At 32.1% G+C, this 20,655-nt stretch overlaps 1 protein-coding gene across 1 annotated transcript in view; it reads left to right on the forward strand.

Moving 5' to 3' along the window:
• The window catches only part of LOC140446565 (uncharacterized), a 109,159-nt gene that overhangs the window by 38,513 nt on the left and 49,991 nt on the right, over positions 1–20,655 (forward strand). The window contains exons 6-8 of the mRNA XM_072539129.1: positions 633–775; positions 14,145–14,247; positions 14,805–14,931. Coding sequence (XP_072395230.1) covers positions 633–775; positions 14,145–14,247; positions 14,805–14,931 — 373 coding nt within the window. The remainder of the gene's footprint in view (positions 1–632; positions 776–14,144; positions 14,248–14,804; positions 14,932–20,655) is intronic.

Below are 20,655 nucleotides of genomic sequence, written 5' to 3' on the forward strand. Positions count from 1 at the left end.
TGAAAATAAATAATAATTTGTGTGCATATTTATGTTGTTTTAATGTTAGTTCCGTTTCCTGTTCTATCCCGATTATGAGCAACTAGGAGATACTGAACCCACTAGAAGAGATATATAAAGTAAACTGATTAAAGTAAAATTAAAAAGGCACCCTGAGAATTTTTAATAGTAATTGATTTGTATGACTCTGCCTAAATTAGTGAATTAATTAATTAAATAATTGGATTAATTCAATTAGTGTTAATTAATAATAAAACATCATAAAGCAGAACACAACAATATATATATATATATATATATATATATATATATATATATATATATATATATATATATATATATATATATCTTTACAAAGTATGAAATATTTTAAAACGTTAAGCAGAAAAGCAGAAAATTTGTCTAGCAGAACTTTTTTACATTGTTTTAAGCTGCGTTGATATTTTTGTGAGTACTTCTTTGAACTATAAATTTAACTCTAATTGACAGATAGCATATCGTGTACCACAAAGTTCAGACAGTACATCTAACAAAGTACACAATTTTCCGATTTTCAAATGGTTTGCTTAAACTAACCTAACTAACTAACCTAATATTTTTTGTGTATATCTAATAGTTTTAATAATTTTTAGGTGCATGGTTAAAAAAATTAAGACAATATAAGGACCGCTTTGCAGCACTTGAAAATATGGATATAGTCAACGCTAATAGACCGGAATTTGGAAGCAATAACCTTTCCGAATATTATGGCAATTATATGAAAATTGACGTGGAATAACTCGTTTACCTATATTGTGGTAATTACATTATTATTAGAATAGTGTATAATGTAGGTGCTTAAATTAATTATATTATTTTTTAAGAATTTAATATAACATTAAGCTTTATACAGTTCCTTTGTACTACCACTCCCAATAATATTGTATATTGTTATACAAATCCAATATTAGTGTTAAAATAAAAAGTAAGTATTGTAAACATATTGTTTAATGCATTCTATTCTCCTATTTACACTCATATATAAAGGACTAAGCTATCACCAAATGGAAAGAAAGGACCTGAAAAACTATGACCACTTATCCATTCCCACGGTGCCTTACAGAGGGACTTCGACCAGTCTAGTCGAAGTGCCTCAAGAAAATATTGGTATTGTCTCACATAAAAATGAAATGAAAACACATTTTTAAAGATGGAAAAAGTTCAGCCACAGAGTCTCGGTTCAAAGAACCGGAAAAGAGCCGACAACGGACTCCCAGGGAACAGGAGATCCTATATGGGAGCCGAAACCAGACTGGCCTTGAATTGAAAATGAATATTTATATTTTTGTATATGGCATTTTTAGATCAGTCGGCTAATAGCAAAAATCGTAGAAGTATTGAGGGTGAGCGATGCGCATCGGGGTGCGTATTAGTCCACAACTAAGGCCCCCAGTGACAAAGGAGCGAGACCTACTCTTTTTGAAGTAGAGGTATTTGATTTTTTATTGTCTATTCTATACAAAGAATAAAAGACAACCGTTAAACGAAGCGAATAATTGTTGAATGGTGACCAAGAACAAATAAGAGGAGTAATGCAGACCTGAAACCAGAAGGACTGATGGCAGCAAGCTAATGGCTTGTCACGAATGGATGCAAAAAACAACGACAGAAATGAATGTGAATAAAACAAAATTTACAAAATCACACTTGTGGCAGTAGAGTATTCAATTGCTAAATGGAGCATGACTGTAATGTTAAATAAAGGGGGATTTTGTAATGTTGGTTGATTCATAAATAGAGAGCGGAATATATGAAATGAATAAATTGCATATTGTCCATTTTAAAAAATATTGCATATTTAAACTAAACTCGATTAAGAGTATCAGATCTATCTCTGTCAGTTAGACAGAGCAATTAAGCTATTTAGCTTACAATTCCATTCCAAAAATCTGAAAAAAGTTAAAGATATATTAGAAAAAAATTATTAAAATTAAAACTAATTAAAAAAAGAAGTTCTATTATCAGAAATAAATCTAATTCCAATACGAATCCAAAACAAACCCAAACCATACCTAGCAATAATAATAATAGTAATATCACTAAATTAAAAATAATATATCTACCTACCCCACATTAGTGGTTTCTTCGTCACAAACATCTGGAAAATATTTTCTAAAATTTACACCCAATGTTTAAACCTAATAAAAGGCATCAGTCGGATGTTCTTTATAAAATAAATTCTAAATTAAACATATATTGGGCAAACACAGTAATATTTGCATAGAAGAGTTGTTGCACACAAACATAGTATGAAAATCAACAAATCAAACACAACAGCTTTAACGAAGCATTCTCTGGAAAATAGTCATTCTTTTGATTGTAAAAATGTACACGATAGCAGATTTGCCGATATTATATTCTATTATGGCACATGGTTTAGATTTTATGCCACTTCGAGTATGCTCTTTTGTAACTTGATCTATATGTTAGGTGGTTAATTACAAAACATCTCTTTTGCGTTTCATCGTTTTAGTCGTTCAGTCGACTTCAGTCGTTTTGACGAGCAATAATTTCATTTTTCTTTTACTATTTCAGATGGTATTTGCTTCCTGTTAGCACGTAGTGTCCCAACTAAATAAGTAGAATTTTAAAGCAGTCTTTTTGCAAGTAGTACATACGTGTACCAATTGTCGGTAAGTAATGTAGGTCCAAAATTTAAATAAAGAGCCATTAACTCCTTAAACACTTTCTCTTATACTGGCATATCGTCGCCTGCTTCTTTTCCGCAGTATATTTTAAGTTGCAACGTATAATATGATTCAGAATGAAGTTTAAATATTTTCATTCCGTAACGATGCATTTTATTATGAATGTATTGATGGAAAGAAAGCCTGCCAAAAAGAGGAATAATAGATTCATCAATACATAAAGACTGGGTTGGACAGAGAGCCATATTGAAGTTTGTTGTGATCATATCAATTAAGTTTTGGACTTTATTCTATCGCCTTTAGGTGCATTAAATTATCCGAGAAATGTAGCATACTAAGTAAAAGTTCAAATCGGTTTCTTGATACGTAGTCGCTTACTTTATTGGTCAACAAATACTTATCTTTTTTCCAGTAATGTGAGATTAAAGGCATTCGGGAAAGTCCGATCCATAATACCAATTCAAGAAATGTGCGGATTTCTTCATTGTTAGTGAAAATCCATTGTTACACATGAGAATATCTTTTAACATTCGGAGAATTTAGCCGTTGAATAGGGTAGCGATTGGTTTTTTGAACAATCATTGAAACAACATTATCATCCAAGAACAGGTCAAAAAAATCAATTGGATTTTCATTGTTTAAAGTCTCGGCAATATCGGAATTTATACCTAGGTCTCCATTGTTTTTATTGTAGGTAATATTTTTAACTTTTGAGGCGTCTGGTCGACTTCAATCAGATACAGTACCTACAAAATAAATAAAAAAAGTTAATGTAATATTCTACTTATAATTATTTCATATAAATTACCTGGCAAGAGCAGTGTATTTGCTACTCTAGGTAAATTAGCAGAGTCAGTGGAGTCATTACTCTCTGTATTGCTTAACGCCTCATTATTCGCTGTAAAATTGGTCTGTTTCTCGGTCACCCATATTAATATTTCAAACTATGTTTCAACACTGGCAAGAGCCGACCGCATCAACTTCGTGCTAAATCGGGAAGATAAGGTCAAATTAAATTAGTCAGGTCTGTGAAGCCATGAGTACCACATTGGTCCACATACTATGTTATATATTGCAAAAAATTAGTATAGAAGACTCAAGAAATAATAGTACGATAATCAAATATTTAAATAAAAAGTCGATTTAACAAACAATACGGTGTAGCCCTAGAACCGATATATTGATTTTCCCAAACCAGCTTATGGATATGATAGTGTGCACCATATTGGTGCACATGTCAGTCAACCGGTTAAGTTCGCATTTAGATTTTGTCCTGAAAATCTTGGTGTCATATGAGATGAGTATCCGTCGTATCGAAATACCTGCATCTATAGATGTGGTATTGAGAACCTACATTTGAAGCAATGAAAAGAAAGCAAGAAAATTATAAAATAACTTGGATTTTATCGTCGGAATGAGATAGATTTAGTGAACATTTCACGACATGTTTGTACCTGAAGTATTTTTTACTACTACTACTAAGGATTTCCACAGTTTTCACTGTCTTCCTTCACTTAACCGTTTTCTCCAATTTTCCCTGTCATTCCAGTCTCCATCTCGCAGGGTTCTTTTCTCCATAGCCTCGTCGATTTCATCTCTGAATGACCTTCGGAGTCTTCCTCTCTTTCTTCTTTCAATCGGGCTCCATTCTGTGATTTTGTTTATCCAGCGTCCTCTGTCCGCTCTTCTGACGTGGCCGTACCAGGATAGTCTCTTCTCCTCTATATAGTCGATTATGTCTGATTGCACTCCCATTCTCCGCTTAATCTCTGCGTTTTCAATTCTGTCTCTTTTTGTAAGTCTACAGCTTCTCCTCAGGAACTCCATTTCTACTGCTCTTATTCTACCTCTATTTCTTTTGTTTATTGTCCAGTTTTCGGACCCATATGTCAGGATACTTCTTGTCAGGGTATTATATATTCTCTTTTTTCTCTTTATCGTAATGTTCTTATCCCACAACACTGAGCTTAGTTGTCTTATACAGTTTCTTGTTTGTCTCAGTCTGTTGTTTATATCTTCTTCTGTTGTTCCCTGGTTCGATATTATGGTTCCTAAATACTTGAATTTATCTGTTCCATTTATTTGTCTTCCCTCGTCTATCTCTAGGTTTCTCATATTCTTGTTTTCTGTTGTTAGGTATTCGGTATTTCAAGTATTTTTTACTGTAAAACTTTTTATAACTTTTTTTATAGTTGTTACTCTAATATTGTTTTTTATTAAATGAACATTATATGAAAAGGCAATGTGCTGTGATTATTCCCAAGGTAAATTCCCAATTTAGAGTACGAAAAATAACGCTATCATGAAAGAAAATAATAAGGATATTTGTTTTTGAAGACCAGTGTTATTGAAAAAATATTTAAATTACGTACATAAATAACTAATATTTGTTAACAAATATTTCTTGTTTATTAAAACACTTGTTTATCTTATATATTTCTAAATTATTTTTGGTAAATGCAAAGTCCTTGAATCTTTTAATACTTAAAAGGATCAGCTTACATCGATTACATTATTTACTATATGTATAGTGACTGTTTTAAAAATTCTTAACATGAATCCGGATGTCTTAGCTTTAAAATCAAATCTTGATGAAGTTTTGAGTTACTTTGGAAAAACAAAAGAGAATCGTGCTAGGGATGTAGACATTATTAGCAAATGGCTCCAAACGCAAAATCATCTGCCCGAAATACCATGTAAATATGTTAGTACAGTTTTGTCATTTCTTTACAGATTTCTATTTGTGTACTATTTCGAAATACTTTGTTTCATATTTCTATTGTCTTTTTTAGCTTGTTTCTGTATTATTTAGTTTCATATAGTTTCTGAAAATAATGTACCAATACAATGATTGCAGCTCTAATTTATTTGTATATTGTCACATTTTTTTTTTTCATTTTCTTCCTTATTACCATTACCGTCTCGTTCACTTTAAATAAATACTTGCTCTCAATCCTTTTTAGTGCCGTGTTCATACGTCCGTCAACTTCTGAAATGACTACATCTACTTCTTTTTTAAGTACCCTATTCGTTTTGAAGTTTGGTAATCATCAAACCTTTCAGATGGACGTTCTAAATACAGGATTATTAGTGATATTGAATCCTCTATACAAATTTCTTAGCCAAACATATCTTCTACGTCTTATTGAACATTTCCGCAGATTTTTCCCTGAATTATGAGTCGAAGCTGTTGGTATTTGCCAATTTCCTAAATACAGTTAATACTTACAACTTCTTTTTCTTCTTTAATACGCCTTAATACCTTGGTATTGGTGAGTGTATCCATGAAATTTGTAATATCCTACAATTAAATCGGACCTCAAATGCCTTTATTTTCTTATTGTCGTTCTTCTTCAGTGTCCACGATTCCATGCCATAGTAAAGCACTGATAGAACTTGGACTTAGATCTCGACTACAGAATATTTATTTTATTTTAATAAATGTACTCCGGGTCTTTTTAATTCTGCTTTTTATATCTTGAGAGTCAACATTTTTGTTGTAAAAAGTACCTAAATAAACGTGTCACTCTCTCATTCGGTTGGTTATGTATGTATATATATTTCAGGTACTCCTGGCTGATTTTGTTACAAGCATAAATTTTGTTTTATCTGTGTTTAGTAAGAGACCATACTCGTTACAAGCTTACACAATTACATTAACAAGACCTTGTAGGACATAAATCATTTCAAGATTTCAAGAAAAATAACGATTTTTCTCTAACTTTTCTCTCTATTTATATTTTTTTTATACCTGTACGTTGTTTGTATACTGCTATCTGGTCACAAATGACCAATTATCAGTTATTTTCTGACCTAACTTAATAAACAGCAAATACTTAAATCTTAGGGTTTATCCTATGGCTTACTCTTATTTTATCTATCAACTAATGCACTACAACTAACATGCAATAACATCACAGCACTATACACTGCTTTTTACACTAAACTGTTACCCATTTACACTCATTTGTCCTTATAAGTATCCTCTTTAGTTTAGTGTTGTCAGGAAGCTGGATTGCTTCGACATTCACAAGACTATGCAGCCTTTGCTCGTGATTTGCTGCTGTTCTCTCGATTACTTCGGTCACAGTTTCCATATCGAGGTCCTGGTGGAGGTTGCTGTTACGGATATACCAAGGAGCATCAACAATGTTCCTTAGTACTTTGTTTTGAAATTTTTGGATAATATGTAGATTACTAGCTTTGGTACAGCCCCACAGTTGGCATCCATATACCCATACTGGCCTCAGTACTTGCTTCTAAATGGATAATTTATTTTGAATATCTGGATAATGTTGAAAATGTTGAATTTTTTCCAATCAGCCAATACAATTTTTTATATCTAATATAAAGCTCCCCTCTTTTCCTTTTGACATAAACTTTCCAGCGTAGTCTCACGTCTCAGATAATGCCCAATTATTTTGCTGATTTTGCATAAGGAACTTGGGTATCATTTATTCTAACTAGGAAATTTTCTATTTTTTTATTTGTAAAGTTAGTGTGAGCAGATTTAGTCTCATTTAATTTTATTCGCCATTTTCTGGTCCAGGTATGCTTGGTCAATGTATGATTCTAAGATTTCTGAATACTGTTTAGTCATGAACGTTCATAGTTTATAGTTTAATGCCAGACTTTATCAAAAGCCTGTGCTACGTCCAAGAAGATTGTAGAGAAGACTCTCTTTGCTTCTAATGTTTTTTCTATGAACTTGATCTATAGTGGAATGTCTATTTCTGAAACTAAATTGATGATTTGGTATAAGATTTTTTCTTTCTAATATTGGTTTTAATCTTTTTAATACAAGTTTTGCAAATAATTATGACCTCACCGGAAGGAGTGATATTATTCGATAGGATGTCACTTCATTAGGAGGTTTACCTAATTTGGCGATCATAGGGACTTTGGCTACTTTTCAGAGTCTGGGAACATATCTCAATCTAAAAGCAGCATTTATTAAGTGTATTAGCTTAACTATAGGTTTTGTTGGTAGATTTTTAATAGTTCTCCTGTTATGAGATCATATCCTTGAGCTTTCGTAGGATTTATGTTCTCTTTATCTCTCTAGATACTTGTCTTAATGATGTCAACGTTATTCTTTCTTCGGTTTTGAATGGTTCTTTCCATTTCAGTTCTTCACCATCATTGTCGTTGGGTTTAAACATGCTTCCCAAATGATCTGCAAATCATTCTGCTTTCTGTTCGTTACTTCTAGCCCAGTTGCCGTATTCCAACTTGATAGGATGAAAATGAATAATTGGTCTCTTCACTCTTTTTGTTGCCTTCCATAACGAATAATATGTGTTCTGGTCAGCTAGAAAAAGAAGAACAGCGATAAAAGATGATTTTGGGGTAATAGCGTATTCTTTTAATGCAAGATTGCCGCATCAAACGTTGATGCGGTTTTTTTTTTTAAATAAAAAAGAATATTGTCATTCTTTAATTTTAGATTTTTTAAGCAACACATGAATCCCTGTTGACTTATTTCTAATTCAGAAATTATATCTTTTCTTCTGAAAAAAAAAGGTTTTAAACTCTTTCTAACAATATTAATTACAAATTATTTTTATAGATCTATAGCTATACTACCGCAGATAACACCAAATCTTCATAGAGTTTGGATATCAAAGATTCTCCCCACCTTAGAAGATTTTAATTTGACTTGTGCAATAACAGCTACAAGCCATTTTTGCGAAATTGAAATATGGGAAGATTATTCTGTAGGAAATATACTTTTAATTGATTTCAGAGATTTAAAAATTGCACACGTATCTAAATTTACGCCTAAAATGCTAAAAAAAATCAGTTTTCTTTTTGGGGTAAGTTAAGATAATCTTTTTATTGTAGGGTTTTTAAATAAAACAAACAGTTCTAATTTATGTAAATATATTTATTTATAAGTTTACAGTACAATAATATATTAACAACTAAACTAACTAATATCAGCGCTTTTTATATATACATATTATTATGTACTAGAATAATCTGGAATAGTCCACCTCTATTTCGCTTGCATTAGAGCCTCGGATCTGTCCACCAGTCGATAGATCATAAACATTCTGGAACACAGATCATCATCTCGAGATGTAACCGTTACATGGGATACGTCGAAATAAGCTCGTTCGTTACACTGCTCCCCTCTCAGACCTGAGCGTCCCGATCAGCAACTTTATATGTAAGCCTAGGATAGCAGAATCTAGAGAACTCTTTAGCTCTGTATGAATCCCTCAAGAAGAAATAACAGTCTACTGACTTTGAAGGATATGTTCCCTTCAGGTTAATGCAACACACAGTAATTCGTACGCCGATTTCTCGGAAGATAACTTCAGGCATGTTGCTGACAATCTTCCAATCCAGATTTTCTAGTACATGGCCTATCTTGGGTAAGACCAGATTCTTAATGTCATAATAATTATTGCACACGATCTTTTTCAAATTAGTTAGAGAACGCCATATATCCTCGTAGCTTGTCATATCTGTGTACGACTTCCTGGTCACCATATACAGCAAAGTTTGAGGACCATCTTCTAATCTCAATACTCTTTCAACTTTAGGCAATGATTTTTTAACTCGTCCAAACGACCGAACTTCTTATAGAATACGCACGAGATTTCTTTAGTCATCTCAAGGTCTTTGTCAACATAGTGGAATAGAAAGACGTTATGCGAAACAGTAAAAAGATCCTGCTCAACTTCTGTGATCACGCCGAATCTAGCACTTTTTCTCTCTGCCTAATTTGACATAAATTCATTAAAGGTTGGTCGCCAGTCATCTTTGATCTCATGTTGAAGGCTTCGTGTTTGTTCTGTTCCATTTGAGCCAGCATAAGGTGCAAGACGATTTATGTGAACTACTTTTGGCAACACAAAAGTAGTTCCTTACCTTCCGGCAACTTCTTAATTCGGTATATTACGTCATTTATTCTCTTTTTAATTTCATATGGACCTTCCCATTGTCTTTATAGTTTAGGAGACAGTACTCGACGACTTTGTGGATTATAAAGCCAAATAAGATCTACTTCATAGCTTTCACTCTTGCATCGAGAATCCTAAATATTGATCTTTCATTTCGTCACTGGCTAACTGGCCAGTGTGTTGTCGGGTAAGTTTATCTGTTGTTTATGCTTACTTTCAGGCGTTCGACATATTTTTTGCTTGTAACATGTTCTTCTCTAGCCAAACTCTAGGTCGCAGGACAAACAAACTTCACAACCTAACATCAGGCAGTGTAGTTTCATTCACTGCCGAGTGGTAGGCTATTGGGAGTAAATAAATGTGCTGGTCCCAATCTCTTTGATGTTCTGATACAACTTTGGACAGGTGTTTACCCATCGTTCAGTTCATCCTCTTGACTATTCCATCTGATTAAAGATGCAGGGGTGTCATTTTGGTCTTATTGACACCAATCAATTTACCAATCGCCAAGGGAAAACCGAATCAGCTAAAGAATTCTTTAACGAGTACCTCGTTTTAACCATTCTCGAACCTTTTGCAGAGTCTACGTAATCCTAAAATGTCCAACTGATGCACCTCATGCAACTGACGCAATACCTCTGACACTTTATTTTAGGTACAATCAACTGAAGCTCAGATTCTGTACTATCATCATTCTCAAAGGTTCTGTACAAAAGATTATCTTTTAGTACTAGGTAGTTCCATTGGCTCCAGTATGACTTAACTTCTAAACTACATGCACTAATGTCTTGCCAATTAGGTCTCTCACTTTAATGCATCTAATCCAACACTTTTTTTATACATGGATCAACTGCTTGGGCGTCTTGTAGTTGTTGAGGCTACCATTGATCATTTATGATAGTGGTTCGTCTTACGGGGTAAACTCGTTCTTCTAATTTAAGACATTGATTACAATTTGCACTACACAACCGTCTCGAAAGAACATCAGCATTTAAGTGAACTCTTCCAGCCCTATGTTCGATCTCGTAATCATATTTTTATAATAGTTCTAATTATATTGGCATCTGGCCCTCTGGATTATGGAATTGTAGAAGCCATTTTAGAGCAGCGTGATCCTTACGAAGAAGGAACTTTCTGCCATACAAGTATTTATGGAAATATTCGCAAGCCTTCGCAATAGTTTCTTTCTGATGTCGGCAAGACTTTACTAAAGTAAGTGATGACTTTTTTTTGCCCATCTTGGAGTTCGGAGAGAACAGCTCCTATTGCACTGTTGCTGGCATCGGTGTCCAACCCAAATTTTCCTACCTGTCTAGGGTAGCTTAAAATCGGTGCACTAATCAGACTCATTTGTAGTTGTTAGAAAGCTTTTTGACACTCTTCACTCCGTGTATATTCTTCGCCTTATTCTGTCAACTTTGTTAATGGCTTGGAGATATTGGCAAATCCTTTGACAAAACATCGGTAATATATACATAAACCAAGGAGACTTCTTTTTTTGTGTGTCTCTTAGTACTTCTTCTTCTTCTTTTGGCATCATAACCCTGGATGGGTCTTTGCCTGTCTGGCTATGTCCTTTCATTCAGATCTCTCTTGTGCCCTTCTTCTCCATTGTCTTATGTTCATTGTTTTCAGGTCGTCTTCCACATCATCCAACCATCTCGTTCTGGGCCTTCCTTTTTTTCGCCTTCCTATGGGCTTCCATTGTAACATTTTCTTTGTTGTTTTTGCATCGTTTTGTCCCTGCACATGTCCCAGCCATGACAGTCTTTGACTTTTCACAAATCTTACAATGTCATAACCTTCATTTAACTCATTAACCTCGTCGTTTCTCCTGATTCTCCATGTGCCATCTTCCTCTTGTACCGGGCCATATACTTTCCTCAGTATTTTTCTCTCGAATGTCCTGAGTTGGGCTTCATCTTTTTTCGTCATTACCCAAGTTTCACATCCATAGGTTACTACGGGTCTAATCAGTGTTCTGTAGATAGTCATTTTGGTTCTTTTGTCTAATAATTTCGAGGTCATTAATCTTTTATTAGCATAGTATGTACGATTCCCGCTGGAAATACGTGCATTAATTTTGCTACTTACGGAGTTATTGATTGATTTCTGTGCCGAGATATGTAAAGGCATCCACTCGTTCGATAGTATAGTTGTCTATTGTGATATTATTTTCATTGTCAGTTATTCTTTTTACTGTCATATACTTCGTTTTTGCTTCGTTTATTTTGAGATCTCTTTTTCTTGCTTCAGGATCAATTTGTTTGAACACTTCCATTAGTCGTGGCTTATTCCTACTAATGATGGCTACATCGTCTGCATATGCAGTAATTTGTACTGATTTGGTGTTTATATGGCCGGTTATATTGGTTTTTCTGATGACTGTCTCCATATTAATGTTATTAGGTAATGGATTCTTTCCCAGAGTTCGGATCCTCCATGCTTTAATAACTCTGCCGAAATTCCGTCCGTTCCTGGTGCTTTATTATTTTCTAGTTTATTTATTATCTGAACTACTTCTTTATAACTTGGATTTTCGATGTGCAGCTCCGCCGTATAATATATTGTCTCGTTTTGATCATTTTCGTTGTCAGCATTTAGATTTTCTTCGAAATATTGTTTCCATCTCATTATAATTTTTTGCTTTTCTGTTAGTAGTTCTCCGTCCTTGTCTTTGCATATCGTTAGTTTTGGTCTAAATGACTGTGCTTTCTTTTATGCATTTATAGAATTTTCTGCTTTCGCGTCTGTTGTTATGCTTTACGATTTCTTGTACTTGTTTTTTCATAGCCTCTCTTTTCTTTCTTCTGCATATTCTAGTCGCTTGTATTCTTTTTTCGTTATAAATCTCACTGCTATTTCTTGTATTTCTTTGAAGTTGGTTAAGCCTAGCTTGCCTTTTTTCCTCTACTGCAGTTCTGCATTCATCATTATACCAATCCGCATTTCTTTGCCTTTTGGCTTTTCCGACAGTTTCCTCTGCTGACTCCGTTATAATTGTTTTTAATTGTCTCCATTCCTCCTCTGCAGTATCTTCCTCTCTAGTTCGGTTGAGTTTTATTTGGAGAGCATTTCTGTAATCTTGTCTTTTTGTTGCGCTTTTGAATCCTTCGACATTCCATTTTTTGATTTGAATATTTTTCCCTTTTGCTACTGTCGCTATTTTCTGCCGTAATTTTGCCCCTACAAGATAGTGATCTGAGTCAGAGTTCGCCCCGCGATACGTTCTGACATTAGTTATGTCTGTTGCCCATCTTTTTGAGATGAGTATATGGTCCATTTGATTGGCTTCGTTAGTTCCTGGTATTTTCCATGTTCCTTTATGGATATCTTTTCTCTGAAAGTTAGTACTGACAACTACGTAATTATTTGCTGCTGCGAACTGTGCCACCCTGAGTCTATTTTGACTGGTTTCAGTGTGCAAACTGTGTTTCCCAAATATATTTGCAAACGTTTCTTCTTTCCCCAGTTTAGCATTAAAATCGCCTAACGTTATAACTTAGCTCTCTAACTCTCTAACTCTCTTAGTACTAGACCATCCTTAATTTCTGCAAGTTTTTTAGGATCAGCTGTTACATTGTTACTTGCTACCATATGTCCTAAGTACGTTACTTTCCGTCGAAACATGACAATTCTTCGGACTTAACTTCAAATTCGTTGCCCGCAATCGTGGAATCTGACTTCTGTCAGATTGTTGGCATGTTTATCGAAGGATTTTTCAACCACAATTACATCATCCAAATAAACCAGGCATGTATTTTATGTTAGACCTCTTAAAACTGCCTCCAATAATCTTTCAAATGAGGCAGGGGTATTACATTAACCAAAGCGCATAACCGTAAACTGCCAAAGCCCTGATCTTATCGAGAATGCGGTTTTCTCCCGATCAGCTGGTTCCATATCTACTTGCCAATATCCACTTTTTAGATCGAATGTGGAGAACCAACGGGAACCAGAGAGAGTATCCAATGTATCGTCTATTCTGGGCAACGGATAACTATCCTTCTTAGTTACCGCATTGAGCTGGCGGTAATCAATACAAAAACGCGTTGAACCATATTTCTTCTTTACTAACTACTAATGATGTCCATGGACTGTTTGATGGCTCAATTACCCCTTGTTTGTTTATATCTTTGATGATGATACTATGTCAAAAATATTAAGAATAATAAAACAAAATATTTAAGTTAACATTAAACACTTTCTCAAGCAATAATCATTTGTTCTTTTAGGAAGTATGGACTAGTGATCTAATAGAAATGCATATTATTAATGCTCCAAATTATGCTGAGTCATTAATAACCATTTTGCGAAAATATCTACATAAAGAATTAAGGGAGAAGATAGCCATAATATTATTATCTTATTTTCGTTTGAAAAATATTTTAATTTGACATATCATAATTTTGGACATTAATAGAGTATGATCAAAATATTTTGTATTTTAATTTTAACCATGGAAACAACTACTGGTTGCTGATTACTTTCATTTTTTGTTTTATAAATCCATACTGATATTGTTGTAATATTAAATTTTTTTTAGATATACGTTCACAAAAGCATGGATGATTTGTGCAAATATATACCACAAGAGATATTGCCTAGGGAATATGGTGGTAAAGAAAAACCCTTGTTCGAACTATCAAGTAAGTTTAGATAATTTTTAATATGCAAAAATTTACATCTTTTAGCAAAAACTATTTAATAGCTATTTAATAATAAAAGCCAATATATGGCGTAGAAGCAAAATTGCACTACACAGAGTGATTTAAATCGATACTAAACAGAGTAATATCACGTCATTTGGGCATCCCTCCCTCATCAAACACTGTGGCTGAATACAAATAAAACACGTTAGGTCAACAAATATCTTCTGATTGTTTCCCACTTAAGTGGTTGAATACCTAAAACGTAAAAGTTGATAAAGTAATTTTTATCTTTGGATCTCTGTATATACACTTTTTTCTTGTGTTTATAAATATGCAAGTTTTATACAAGGTTTTTTTTGAGATTTAAATTGAAATAAAAAAGTAGATATTTAACTTGGATATTATAGAAGTGTCTTATAAGGACATATTAATGAACTTAATATTATTAATGTATTGATGCAATCATTCTAAAGCAATGCAAATTTTATTTATTAATATTTAAAATATCGTCCTAATATTTGATAAATAATTTAAAAAATATGTATATATTTTAGGTATGTATCAAAATCTGCTGCAACAATATGAACATAGATTTGACAAACTGAATAACATGGTTGTACAAGAAGATCTGCGTCCCTCTACTAAGAACAATGATCTCTTAGGATACTACGGAAGTTACATGCAAATTGATGTTAACTAAACAAACTTTTAATATATATGTATAAATATATATATATATATATATATATATATATATATATATATATATATATATATATATATATATATATATATATATACATATATATATTGAAATGATTGGTGTTTAAAAAATTAATTTATAAGTTATATACCAGATAATATTAGATATTAAAAGTATTTGGTTATTTTAATAAGTTATATACTAGAGAATTTTATAAAAATTATTTATGTGAGGGCATTTTTAAGAAATTAGCATATAATAAGTGTAAAAAGTTTTTTTTTTATAATTATAATATATTTAAGTAAGCCATGTGCATAGGCAACCAGATATACCTATTTTGAATAAGTGCCATAAGTTACAGAAATTAATAATTACGAATATAAGTGGGGTTATAATAATAAATGTTGTTTAAAATGTGTCGTTTATTAAATTAGAGTATTTAAGTTACTAATTTAAGTTTATATTCTGATCTGAAAAGCCTAAATGTCGATAAAATTCTCGATAGAAAAGTAAGGAATTCTCTAGAATACAGAATTTAACCTTTGTTTACGGTAGAACGTTCTCGAATATGGTTATGTCTATGGACATAATCGAACATATACTGTTTCGAGAAAATTCATATGGAGGAAATGGAACAATTCTAATAGGATTTCTTGCCAGATGATTCTGGAACATGGAAAAAGATATAAATACCCGGTGATTTGTATTCAAAGTCCAGTTACAGTTACTATGAGGCCAGTCAGTTAGTAAAAAAGTTAGTTAGAAGATAGACACATTTAGTTAGTGAAGTCAATTGTTCAATAAGTTGAAGATAGTCAGTCAGAAGGTCCAGATGTTCAATATAATAAGTTCAATGAAGATTAAGAAACAGTATAAAGATAATATTATTGAAGATTAAAAATTATGTTATGTAAAAATGGTAATTGGATAATGGAAGGAAGTAATAATTGAAAATTAAAATTATATAATATATTTGGTGATTGAATATTGGTATATTGAAAAGAAGAATATATATAAATGCTGTTAAGAAGAAAAATATTTTAAATTGGTGGAAGCTGATAATTGGAAAAAGTAATTTCACAAAAACAAGGATAACCGAGGCTGAGAACGAAGACATTGAGTGTTGATTAAAATCTTTATTTTGGAGAACATTTTATTTAGGCATTCAGTGAAAGAAACGTACAAAATTTTGTTAATATAATTTAGTTAGTATCATAAGAATTTCAATTTTAAAGATAGTTTGTTTAAAATTTACATTATCTGTATAATTTAATTAGTTTCATAAGAATTTTAATTTAAAGATAGTTTATTTTAAACTTCACATTGGTTATGTTAGATATATATGTGTGTTTCATAATAGATATAATAAAGATGCTTACCAACTAATTCTTTGAGAACCGCGATTAAAACCCTATATATATTATTAAAAAACACTCATTGCTCATCATTCACAAATAATACATCATAATAATATATACATATATATACATACATACATATATATATACATACATATATATATATATATATATATATATATATATATATATATATATATATATATATATATATATATATATATACTCAGTGACATTGGTGGTCATCGCATTTGCGACGAATGTATCTAGTTCCGGGACTCCTAACTTTTTTCAAGCTTGGATATCCAATATCCTGCTTTTTTATATTTTTGTTTGAACCTTTTGAAAAAACTTTTTTACCTTTAAAAACTACTTTACCTAATACGCAGTCAAATTTAATCCAGTGGTAAAAACTGCTGTTATTTATGAAAAGTTAGATAGTCAAATAAGATATTTAAAAAAATAAATTCGTGTTCGAAATGTTTGTTGAGTTTTGCCAATCAATTTTAAATGGGGTCAATAATACCCCTCTTGGGTTATTATACACACATCTTTTATCTGAGTGACGCCGGGTTAAAGAATACTTGCATCGGTCATTTCAGAAACAACATGGGTTATTTACACATTACAACAATTATAGTTTTGGAGTAAATCACAAAAAACTGTTTTAAAGCGCTGTAAGAAAATGTAAAAATTGTTATTTCTCAAGTTATATTATGACTTTAAAAAGAGTGACTTATGTTGTTTCAGAACATAAATATAATTTTTTTTTTTTTTGGAAATTTTATTGTTTGTCAAAGTATAAGCATTAATCATCATTAATTGCATCAGTAGTAGGCCACTGCATAATCTCTTCAAAAAATGATCTTTTTTTCTCTGGTATGTAGTCTACGAGCTTGTGTATATCTTCAATTTTTTTTTATTAATTGGTACTTTCATAATCAAACGCCAGGCCACATACAGTAGCATCTGTTTTGCATATCTCTGTAATTTCTGCCATTTTATTGTACAACTTCTTTGCACGTCTTTTATATACAGATAATTCTGCAACGGCCACACACTTCTCTGTCTCGTTTAAAGATGGACTCTTAATTTTTATTTCTAACTGTTCACATTCACAACAAGTGTCTACCTGTGGACGTCCAAAAGATGGAGAAAAATGTTCCGGGAAAATTTTTAAATAAAATTTATACTTCACTAAATTATTATTATTATCAGGAAATTTGGCACAAAATCATATTTCGTACATTAAATTTTTTGTCTAAGTAATGCTTCTCTTTCCCTGTGTAATGTGAAATCTTAGTTGGAAAACTCCCAATATGAGTATTAATCTGTTCTATTAAATTTTCAGACTTAACATTCCCTGAAATATTTTGTCCACGTTTATATAGTGGCGCTTTTCCTTGTACAAAAAGCTTAGAAATTATTTCATGACTCACAGTGTGAATTCCCATGAAAGCTTTTTTGCAGACAATAATTTTTCCTCCCGAGCCTGTCACGAAGTAACTAATGTTATATCTTCTATTATTTGGATTTTCATTTCGAGGTATCTTTTTTACTTCATACTTTCCCATAAGCCCTTGTAAGAATGAATCTTGCCCATTCTTGGTAAGCATGCTTTTGAATTGGGCAAGTATTTTAGCTCTTACATCCGCATTAACTTTTTCAAACCACTTCAAGAGACAACTACAAAAAATATATAATAATTTTACGTTTTAAAACTATCTTAACCTTAAAACTTATCGGCAGTCTCCTACTGATTTTCTTGCAGGTACAACATTACCTTTATAATTTTCATATTCTTCCTTACACAGCCTTGCTTTCTTAATATTTTCTGACTTAGAATTGTCTAATTGACCTCTTTTTTTACTTTTTTTTTAAAATTCAGAATATTATTCGTGCCACTTATTGCAGCTATCTTGATTGTTTTTTTACAAATGACAATTCAGCGCCGAAACAACCCAGTCGATGAGTCGATGACCCATGTGGTTTTCGAATGGAATGTGTTTTTATATTAAGCTGTAAGCTTAGAATGGTGCGTTGATGTATAAAAAATGTATTTATGAAGAAATGTCAATATTTCCAAAAATTGACTCATGTTGTTTCTGAAAAGATCGATTCACTTATTTAATATCGCTCTTAAACGATAGCAATAACAATTAAAATAACTAAAACAATGACTTTTGGCGAAAAGAATTTGTCATTAACACCAGCAAAACAAAGGCGTTAAGTTTGGTTAAGGTTTGGTAAGTTTTAAGAGGTATAACACTTTTAATAAATGGTTGTTTTTCACAAGAACAAAGTTAATATGAAAAGAAAAATAATGAATGTCTAGATTCTTCAGCAAAATACCTCTCTAGGAAGGGTTTGTGGTACTGAAAGGAGTGAGTTAACAAATGACAGATGTGTATTTCGGTAAAATATGATTCCTTTGGAATAAAAATCGTCCAGTTTTAGCGTTTTTAATGAATATTGCCAAAAATCAGAATGTTTCAGGACTCTTTAGTATAAAACAACACGCATAGAATGTATTAAAAAATTATAGAAGTGACATTTATCGTATTCTAGTTTTGGATGATACCCAAAAGTCAATGACCATTAAAATAACGGATTCGAGTAGAAAGAGTCAATAAGGAGGAATCCGATCATTAAAAGGAACAACCAAGAACATTTCAAATATTATAGTCTCAAGTTTATATAAATATTTTTTTCATTGATGGTGATTAACCTCTATATAGGTGATTGCCTTGAAATATCTTACTATTAAACATGTTTCAAAACAAAATATTTATTTTACTTAAAGTGAATCATAAAGAGTTTAAAAATGGATACAAAATATTTTTTTAAACAGACATTGATAAAATCAATGGGGAAATCAAATGTCAAGAGGGATATTGAGACAATAAAAACATGGCTTGCATATCAAAAGCATTTGCCGAAAATACCCGGTAAGTATCATAATTTGGTTATTGATTTTTGTTTTTTTACGTATGTTTTATGTTTGTTTTTGACAATTAGAACTTTCAGAAATTAAATAAAAATATTAAACTTGGTTTCGCATTGTTTTGGTATCTTAAGTTTACTAGAAATGACATGTCTATATTATGAATATTTAGTTAAAAATAAATTACACACATAAAGGTATGGCTAAAAGTTGTTAACTATAGTACATTTCACGAATTTGCGATAATTCTGGAATAGGGTTGAAAGATCCGCAAGTTGACTTTTTGAGCTCTTCCGTGGTAAATGTGTTTCGCAACAAAGCTGTCTCCAGTTCTTGTGTCCTTTTAATTTTTGGTGCTTTGAGCCAATTGACCTTCCACCATCGGGCCTTTCCCAGAAGGTTGTATGTAGTAATCTTTCATCATTCAATCTCAGTACATATCCTGCCCATCTTATACGATTTGCCTTAATGTATTGTTACGAACATGCATTCGGCGTGGCCCATGTAACGGTTGCATCTTGAAGCGACGAGAAGCTTCCAGAGATGTATCGAGCGCGGGTGAGATCGACCAGTCAAACAGGTGAATTTGAGGTGGACTACTCCAGAATATTCTAGTATATTTTATTTCACGAAAAATCTTAGTCAACATTAGTTGAGCATCTTTTACCCCAGCTTAGTCAACATTAGTTAAGCAGGTAAGTATTCAGGTAAAATTGAAGCTACTGTGGAGTGTCGTTATCTTGTTTGTATAATAAATTCCTGGTAATATAAAAACGATTAAAAAATCGTATAAAATTATAAAAACGATTAGAATACATTTTATTTCATAAAGTTGTAAACATTTTAACAGTGAGTTTCACTATCAATGGTTGATCTTTTAATGACCACAATAAATTTGTTGATCGTTAAGTATTTCCTGGAATAATTATGCAGGTTCCCTCTATTCTGTGTAAAAGTATATAAAACCGATGAGAAATTTTTAAATATACATTTTGTTTCATTTAGTTGAAAGTGTTACCAGTGTTATACCTATTTATAACTATAAAACAGCATTATGTGGCGTCCGTGGAAAAACATTGATGGTGCTTCTTCTAGTGTTCCAGCAAACAAAAAGGCATTTATCTGCTGACGCTAAAGAAATCGTAAAAACAATATATAGTTCTTTACTTACAAGAGGACTTACTGCTAATACTGCTGCCAGTGAAATATCTGATTTAACGAAAATACCTCTAACCACAGTGAAAAGAATTACATCAAATCCCATTAAGTCAAGAAGAAAGCGTAAGGATGCCTGTTCTACCAAATGTATTGACGAAAGTGATAAGGACGATAAGATACACAATGTACGAAGAGCAACGGATACCTACATTAGATGCTTTAAAACAACGGCTTACTAATGA

The sequence above is a fragment of the Diabrotica undecimpunctata genome, chromosome 7, assembly GCF_040954645.1.
Source record: "Diabrotica undecimpunctata isolate CICGRU chromosome 7, icDiaUnde3, whole genome shotgun sequence".
NCBI lineage: Eukaryota > Metazoa > Arthropoda > Insecta > Coleoptera > Chrysomelidae > Diabrotica > Diabrotica undecimpunctata.